The following is an 8,925-nucleotide window of genomic DNA, read 5'->3' as shown; positions in this document are numbered from 1 at the left end:
AGCAGGAATCCAGGGACCAACTGTGGACCAGCACAGAATGTAGAGAGGAGGATACAAACAGACTGGCAAAATACACATCACCCCCAAAATCAAGGTTCCAGTCCTCTAAAGTCTTCCTCGGCACCCAGGAGCCGAGCAGCCCCACCATGATTACCACGTGAAGGAGGCAGCCCACGTGAAGGAGGGCGGAAGGGCGGGGTGGAGGAATCTGGAATCCTGGCCAGGCTGGTACCCGGGATGCCTGGGGATCAGCAGGGAAAACCAGCCCGACAGCAAGTCAGAGTGGCAGGAGCTGTCCTCGGTGTCGCATCTCAGTTCCGCAGGCTGCCATGGAGATCCCCAGGACCTTCCTGCTCGGCCTCCTCGGAATCGGGCTCTACCTGACAGGTACCCACCTGTGCTGAGTCCAGTGGGAAGAAGGGTCTGAGCCAGGACTCCTGAGTCTGGGAGAGGAGAGGCCTGAACTTCTGGGTCTGAGGGAGGAAGGCTGACCCAGGAGCCCTGGGTCTGAGGGAGGAGGCTGGGCCTGGGACCCTGGATCTGAGGAAGGAGGCTGGGACCTGGACCCCTGGATCTGAAGGAGGAGGCTGGGACCTGAACCCCTGGGTCTGAGGGAGGAGGCTGGGCCTGGGACCCTGGGTCTGAGGAAGGAGGCTGGGACCTGGACCCCTGGGTCTGAGGGAGGAGGCTGGGACCTGGACCCCTGGGTCTGAGGAAGGAGGCTGGGACCTGGACCCCTGGGTCTGAAGGAGGTGGCTGGGCCTGGAGCCCTGGGACTGAGGGAGGAGGGCTGGGTCTGGATCCCTGCATCTGAGGGAGGAGGACTGAGTCTGGACCCCTGGGTCTCAGGGAGGAGGCTGAGACCTGAAGCCCTGGGACTGAGGAGAGAGGCTGAGCCTGGAGCCCTGGGACAGAGAGAGAAGGGCTAGAGGCTTGTTCTCTCGAATCTCAGAATGATGAGATCATGTGTGCACCCCTTCCCATCCCTCTGCACCCCCACAGTGTCATCTCCTCTGACATGGGTCTTCCTTCTTCTCCCTCCCACCCTCCCATTGAGGGAATTTCTGGGGAGTAATCAGGGCTCTCCCTGAAGCTGGCAAGGACCTTAGCTCTTTTTTGGACCCTCTTCTCATATAGGGATGTACTCACTTGAGCATGGATGGGTCATGAGGGAAGATCTAGATATTGAGCAAACCTCACGCGAGTCTTAATTTGTATGCATTTGCTCACCGTGGGACACAGTTTGGTGTCTGGATGTGTCCCTGTGTTAGCACCCACTTGTGCTTCTCTGTCCCAGATTTCAACATCTGAGTAGTGGAGTGCGTGCGTGTGTGTGCATGCATGTGTGTGTGCATGTGTGTGTGTATGTGTGTGTGTGTGTGCAGGTGATTGCACTTTGTGACTGGCAAAATGGCTCAGAAGGAAAAAGGTGCTTTCCACCAAGTCTGACAATTGAGTTTGGTCCCTCGAACCTATGGTGTAAAAAGAGAACTGACCTAAAACTTGTCCTCTGACCTCCACACATGCACAGGGTGGGGTAACTCATGCTCCCCTCCACAACACTATAGAAAAAAATTTTGAGACAGAGTCTCACTGTGTAGCCCTGGCTAGCCTGAAACTTTCAATGTAGACCAGGCTGACCTCAAACTCATAGAAATCCACCTGTCTCTGCCTCCTGAGTGCTAGGATTAAAGGCATGTGCCACCATGCTCAGTAACAATTTTAAAATTTCAAATGTTTTCGCATGGTGGCGCAGGGCTGTAATCCTAGCATTTAGCCAGCCTCAACTGAATTGTGAGTTCTGGGCTAGGCTAAGTTACATGAGATTGTCTCAAAAAAAATAAATAAACAAACAACAACACCAAAAAAGACAAAAAATTTCTTTGAGGGCCAGTTCCTCTCCTTCACTTTCTTTGAAAAAAAAAGGAAAAAGATGGGTATGTAATTTTGCACACACATGTCCACTGTCCCTATGCTATCTCTGTGGTTTACATATCCATATCTGTGTGTATTTGGATATTAGGATGTGTTACTCTCTGCGTATTTGTTTGCGTGTTTCTAAATATTCTGTGTCTATATATGATTTTAAACCACTTTGGTTTTTTGTTGTTTTTTTTAAGGATGCATAGTTGCCCTTTATTACAAGTACACTGATACATTCAATCTTGGCCAAACTCTGGACTTAAGTTTCCTTCGGAGTTTTACTATGATGATAATACTGTAAAAATAATGCCCACTCATCAATTTCTCTCCCAACTGGGAAAAGAAACTAATTATATATGAGATGACTGAGAAAACTTTTATTTCCAGCTATTTCTTTTAATCTGAGGCTGGTAATTTGAAGTCTTCATGTGGTTGGTGTATCTGAGAGTCCAAATATTTGGACTCAAGAATTTTAAATCACTTTGATAGGTCATTTCTTTTCCTTACTCTTTTTGTCGTGTGTATGTGTATAGTATGTGTGCGCATGTGTGTGGAGGTCTGAGGTTGGCACCCGGCATCTTCCTCCATCGCTCTCTGCCAAGTCATGAGCCCAGACCCCCTACTGATCGAGTCCAGCTGGCTGGCTCGTTCTGGGGATCAGAACCCCCTGATGATCCAGTCCAGCTGGCTGGCTCGTTCTGGGGTCCACCTCTCTGCCTCCCTCACACCAGAGTGATGGGTGGGCTGCCACACCTGGGGTCTAACCCTGATGCTCACACTTGAGGACAAGCTTTACACCCCCACCCGACACAAGCCAGATTCCCGGTCAATGATGTCCTTCCTTCCTTCCTTCCTTCCTCCCTCCCTCCCTCCCTCCCTCCCTCCCTCCCTCCCTTCCTCCCTCCCTCCCTCCCTCCCTCCCTTCCCTTCTTTCTGTTTGTTTCTCTGTGTAGCCCTGGATGTCCTGGAACTCACTCTATAGACCAGGCTGGTCTCAGACTCAGAGATCCGCCTGTTTCTGCCTCCCGAGTGCTGGGATTAAAGGCCTGGGCCTCCACCGCCTGGCGGATGGTGTCATTTCTAACTACATAATTGTGCTCCTTTTTTGTGCATGTGATTCTCTCTCCCACAGTTTTCAGCTTATTTTTTTTAAATTCTGCCCTATGGGAAGGGGGCAGAAGACAACTTGCAGGAGCTGCACTGGATGCTCTCCTTCCATCACGTGGGTCCTGGGGATTGAACTCAGACGGTCAGGTTCGGTGGCAAGCGCTTTCACCCGCCCAGCCTTCTTGACGGCCCTCTCTCGGCTTCTGGGTCCCTTAGTCCTCTATCGTTATGACACACACACAAAATATGCAGACATCAAAACTTGTGAGTGAGATGGTTCCCCCTCTAAGTGGCTTTGTTGGGTCTAAGTGTGTCGTATCTATCCTTGTGGGATCGTGGGGAACATGGGCTGCAACCAGGCTGTTCTGCATGCATTATTAAATTGGAGGCTTGCACAGACCTGTGTCAGCGCTTAGGCCAGAGTTCACTTGTGTTGCTGAGCTGACTGTGTCTATGTGAGACTGCACTCTTCCTACCCACACGATTTGGGGGTGTCTGTTGGGAGATGGGCAGAACAGGAGGAAATCGCTTCAGCCCCTTATGCAAATGACTGAGGTCTTTGAGGACCATGGTGGCACTTGGTGATGACACTACTTTCTCATGGTGACATGACACAGCAGCTGGTGCGTATCTGGAGCCCTCGGTCCTGTGACAGGTTCCCCCCAAATCTGTTAACACACCCCATCCCTCTCCTAGGCTCCCAAGCCCTGCAGTGCTACAGCTTCGAGCACACCTACTTCGGACCCTTCGACCTCAGTGCCATGACATTCCCCAGTGTCTCCTGTCCTCAGGGGTGCTCTGAGGCGATGGTGTTGCTGGATACTGGTGAGGACCTGAGGGCAGCATAAGAGAGGCCAGAGAAGGGAGGGAGAAGAGAGAGGAAGAAGAAAAAGCGGAGAAGGGATGGAGGGCGAGAAAGTGATGGCTGGGCATGGTGCTCCAAGCCTGAGATCATGGCACTCAGGAGGTAGATTCAGGAGCACTGTGTTTTTGTGGCCAGCCTGGGCTACATGGCAAGACCTGGACAGAGGGGAAGAGAGAAACAGGCATGGTGGCTCAAATCCAAGCACTTGCAATCCTTGGAAGGCATAGGCAGGAGGATCACAAGTTCAAGGTCATTCTTGGCTACTTAACAAACCTTAGGCCAGCCTGGGGCTATCTGAAACCCTGTCTCAGAAAAACAAAGAAACCAAACAGGGCTGGTAAGACAACTCAGTGGCTAAAAGCACTAGCTGCTCCTCTAGGTGGCCCGGGTTTGGTTCCTAGCGCTTAAATGTGGCTCATACCCACTGTAACTCTAGTTTCAGGTGATCTACCGCCCTCTTCTGGCCTCTATGAGCACTGCAATGTGCTACATATAAACTAAAATTAATAAAAATCTTTAAAAACACAGAGAGACTGAGAGAGCTGAGGGAAGAGAAGGGAAGAAGAAGGGGAGGAGGAACAGAGAGAGGGAAGAAAGGGACAGGGTAAATGAGGAACATGAAATGAAGAAGGAGGATAAGAGGTGAGGGAAGGACAGAGATGATGGAAACATGAAATGGACACTGGGCAGAAAGAAAAGGAAAAGAAAAGCAAAACAAGATAGCAGAAGGCAGAATGGTAGGAGGGAGGATGCAGAACTGAGAGAAGGAGACAAGCAGGAGGGAGAATTCACTCCAGGCCTGATGCTCGCCCCAGGGTACCGCTCCCTGGTGACAATCGTCCGGAAGGGATGCTGGACCGGCCCCACCACTGGCCCGATGCAGTCCAACCAGGATGCGCTGCCGCCCGACTACGCGGTGGTCCGTGGCTGCGCAACGGACTTCTGCAACACCCAACTCAAAAACCACGATACCCTCCCCAACCTGAGTCAAGGTGTGCCGGGGGGCGGGGTTGATGGGGCGGAGGCGAGTCTAGGGAGACAGGGCGGGGCTGGATGGACGGGGCGGGACTGGAGAGGTGTGGGTTGGGTGGGAGAGATGGGGATGGGACTGAAGAGGTCGGAGGTGGGGCTGGAGAGGTCGGGGCGGGGTTAGGGAGGTGGGGCCCGGGCTGAAGAGGTGGGGGCGGGCTGGAGTGGCGGAAGGCCTCCGTTGAGTGCTGCTAAGGTTATGGAATGCCGGGTTCCTCTTTGACGTGAGCAGACGCAGTGAGCAGCCAACACTGCAACCCGGAGCGAGCTATCTAACTACAGGTCTAACGTATCTACTGTTTTCTACAAGCACCTGACCCACCGACGCTCAGTGGCACCGAGTGCTATGCCTGTTTGGGGACCCGCCCCGAAGACTGTTCCCCTGAGAGGTCCCGACGGGTCCAGTGCCACCAGGACCAGAGCGTCTGTTTCCAGGGCAATGGCCGGATGAACATTGGTGAGGGGCTGGAACGGTGGGATGGCCTAGGATAGAGATGTGGGGGCGCTGAAGGCCTGAAGGCAGAGACTCTCTGTGGTCTCTCTGAGGGAGGAGGTATGGCTCTTGTCTGAAGGAGGCCTGGCTCTGATCTAAGGGAAAAGGTCTACAGACTTTTTTTAGGGAGGAGGTCTATTGTGCTGTGAAGGAGACAGGGCTCTGGTCTGAGGGAGGAGGAGGCTTGTCTGCACTCTAAGAGATGTGGCTCTGGTCTACAGAAAGACCTGAGATGTGTCAGAGGCCGCAGGCCTGCCCCTGCCTGCTAAGGCAAAGCTCACGGGAGGCCCTCCCTTGGCCTGACCCCTCCTCCCTGTCCATCCAGGCAACTTCTCGGTGCCCGTGTACATCCGAACCTGCCACCGGCCCTCCTGCACCACCATGGGCACCACCAGCCCCTGGACATCCATCGATCTGCAGGGCTACTGCTGCGAGGGCCACCTCTGCAACAGGGACTCGGTGACACAGGCCATCCCTGGCGTCGCGTCCCCAGCCCCTCCCCGGGCTCCCAGAATCCTGATCTTGCTGTTTGTTGCTCCACTACTGGTCATTGCCCTGGGGGGGTCCCTTGGAGTCCCCGCATAGAAAGCACCTCCAGAATCGCTTTACTTCTCACCACTCCAGCCCCTAGTGTGGGTTCCCTTAAAAATGACATCAAAAAAAGAACCTCACTCCTCCTCCTCTCCAGTCACAGCCTTCCATCCCTCTATCCATCCTTCCTTACTGCCACTGCCCCCACCTCCTGAAGTCCCATTTATCTGGGCGCTAATCAGAGCATTGAGTGAGGCCCCTCAAAATCCAACCTGGCTTCAACACGTGGTTCTTTTGTGACACCTCACAGCCAAACCATGCCACTCACCTTAAAAACACGTTTCTCACAAGGGTGGTGGTAATCTCAGCACCCAAGAGACTGAGGCAGGATGATCACTACTTTAAGGTCAAGCTGGTCTACACTAAAAGTTTAGGTCCAGCCTTGATCTACACTGTGAGACCCTAGCAGGCAGTGGTGGGCACACATCTTTAATCCCAGCACTCAAAGGCAAATGCAGGTGGATCTTTGAGTTTGAGGTCAACCTTGTCTACATAGTGAGTTCCAGGACAGCCAAAACTACATAGTGAGACCCTGTTTAAAAGAAAGAAAGAGGAAAGGAGGGAGGGAGAGAGGTAGAGAGACACAAACCCTGCTTTTCAGTATCTCTGAAACAGGGCTGACACCCTTCCTACAACCCAGCAGTCCCACTCTCGGGGCCACCACCCCAACAGAAACTGGTCCACATGGCCACAAACTTAAAACAACACAAACAAATACCAACAGGCAAATTGGTATTGCCTGTTGAATGAGGCAATGAGGAGACCATGACCTCCCACTGAAATGACAGCTGCCCAGCAATGAAAATGGCGGTGGACTGTTACCTGCAGTGGCCTTGAAAGAATCTCGCAGAAATCGTGTTGAGCAAAACAGGAAAGACACACAATAGAACAGGTCATGTGACTCCCTTCAAAACAAGGTTAACTCTCTTAACCAAACGAATGTTGGTTAAGAAAATAACAGTGTGTACAATCAGAAGTCAGAAGAGTGGTTATCTTTGGAGACAAGGGAGCAGAAGAGAGAACATGAGGTGCCTGGAGGTCTAGACACTGAGGTATGGGGTCTGAGAACTCACTGGTCCAGCTTTGCTCTTTTCACTGAAGTTTCTGCTGTTGTTTTGGGGAAAGGGCTTGTGTAGCCTAGGCTGGTCTCAAGCTCATTGTGTAGCCTAGGATGACCCTGAACTCCTGATCCTCCCACCTGGACCTGCCAGATGCTAGGATGACAGAGTCAAGCCGTCACACCTGTCTTTTCTCATCTTCCCACACGTGTATTATTTGCAATAAAAGATTTTTTAAAATGTATAAATTTTCTTTATGGGAAAGGGCCAGAAGGGGATGCAGAGGGAACAACCAAGCCCACCCCTTTCTTAAAATTGTCTATTTAGGGCCAAGTAACTGAGCAGAGGGGAGAGTTCAAGTCCTGTCTTCTCACGTCAACTGTTGCATTTTAAGTGAAGCATTAAATGGCAGGGTTGAGTCAGATGAGGTGCCAAGAACCCATAGCCCCGTCGCTGGGAAGTTGATATAAAGGGATTTTGAATTCAAGGCCAGCATGAGTAATTTAGTTGGGTCTGTCTCAAATTTTAAAGATAAATTGGGCAGTGGTGGCACACGCCTTTAATCCCAGCACTTGGGAAGCAGAGGCAGGCGGATCTCTGTGGGTTCCAGGACAGCCTGGTCGACAGAGTGAGTTTCAGGCCATCCAGGGCAATACAGAGAAGAGTGACTTCATCTTGCAGCCATCTCATTAGCCAGGGAACCGTCCATCATAGTGGAAAAGGCTCAGTGACAGGATCGGGAGGTGGCCGGTCACTTAGTGTCCAGTCAGGGAGCAGTGGATTCTGGTGCTCGGCTCACTTCCTCCCTTCTCTGTGTGGACTGTGTCACCTACAGTTAGAGTAGGCCTTCTCAGCTGGGTGATGGTGCACACCTTTAATTCCAGCACTTGGGAGGCAGGGGCAGATGGCTCTCAGTGAGTTTGAGGGTAGTCTGTTCTACAAAGCAAGTTCCAGAACAGCCAGGACCCTCCCATAGAGAAACTCTGTCTTGAAAAACAACAGCAACATAATAGTAGGCCTTCTCATCTCAATTAACTCAACATGGAACCTCCCTCATAGATGTGCCCGGAAGTTTGTCTCCTAGGTGACACTAGTTCCTGTCAGGTTGACAGCCACGGCATCGGAAATGACTGAGGTGAGGAAGCAGCCACAGCCAGGTCCTGAGGGATGAATGGAAGTTTGCCAGGAGGGGAAGTGGAAGAAGCATTCCAAGCAAAGGAATCAGTCTATGCTGAGGACTCATGTAGCATTCACTGGGTGGCAACAACACAGGGCAGAGACAGGAATAAGAAACTGAGGGGCAGGAAGAGGCATCTGGCAATCATTTGGAACCTGTTCTTCCGGGGTGTTGCATCCCAGGCCCCAGCAATTAGTCAGAGTCAACCTGCCCTCCTGATCTGGAAAGATGCAGTCACAAACCTGGAGGCTCATGGTTGATGAAATTGGGGTGTGAGTCAGATACGGGAAAGGGGCACAACCCTTATCCCAGCTCTCCAGAGGTGAAAGAAGGGGATCAAGAATTCACTGTCTACCCTGAGCTACACCCTCTGATACACAATGTCTAGCCTGAGCTACATCTTCTGATACATAATGTCTACCCTGAGCTACATCATCTTATACATTATGTCTACTTGGAGCTACATCCTCTGATATACAATGTCTACCCTGAGCTTCATAAAACCCTGTCTCAAAAATAAACATGCAAGAAATAAGCAAAAGGAGTATGATCCAGTAAGGGAAGTCCAGAAAGGAGCCTGAGATGACAGTTTTGATGGACATGGACATCCGAGAAGAAGCCTGTGTGACAAAGCAGTAGAAGAGCCTTTAGGACCACTTGCATAGCATTGGGACAGGGCCAG

At 51.7% G+C, this 8,925-nt stretch overlaps 1 protein-coding gene across 1 annotated transcript; it reads left to right on the top strand.

Annotated features, from left to right (window-relative positions):
- The first annotated feature begins 241 nt into the window (after window positions 1–241).
- On the top strand, window positions 242–7,314 carry Lypd5 (LY6/PLAUR domain containing 5). Its single transcript, XM_048440587.3, has 5 exons — window positions 242–387; window positions 3,727–3,855; window positions 4,711–4,887; window positions 5,235–5,381; window positions 5,743–7,314. The coding sequence occupies exons 1-5, from the start codon at window positions 330–332 to the stop codon at window positions 6,000–6,002; spliced, it is 771 nt and encodes a 256-aa protein (XP_048296544.2). The 5' UTR covers window positions 242–329; the 3' UTR covers window positions 6,003–7,314.
- Window positions 7,315–8,925: the final 1,611 nt, after the last annotated feature.

Source organism: Myodes glareolus, chromosome 1, assembly GCF_982192425.1.
Source record: "Myodes glareolus chromosome 1, mMyoGla1.1, whole genome shotgun sequence".
Taxonomy (NCBI): domain Eukaryota; kingdom Metazoa; phylum Chordata; class Mammalia; order Rodentia; family Cricetidae; genus Myodes; species Myodes glareolus.
This window is presented reverse-complemented; position numbering and strand designations above follow the sequence as displayed.

Coding starts and splice junctions, on each gene's coding strand:
- Lypd5 (XM_048440587.3), top strand. CDS start 330: ATGGAGATCCCCAGGACCTTCCTGCTCGGCCTCCTCGGAATCGGGCTC. Junction 3,856..4,710: donor GATGGTGTTGCTGGATACTG/GTGAGGACCTGA, acceptor TGCTCGCCCCAG/GGTACCGCTCCCTGGTGACA. Junction 5,382..5,742: donor CAATGGCCGGATGAACATTG/GTGAGGGGCTGG, acceptor CTGTCCATCCAG/GCAACTTCTCGGTGCCCGTG.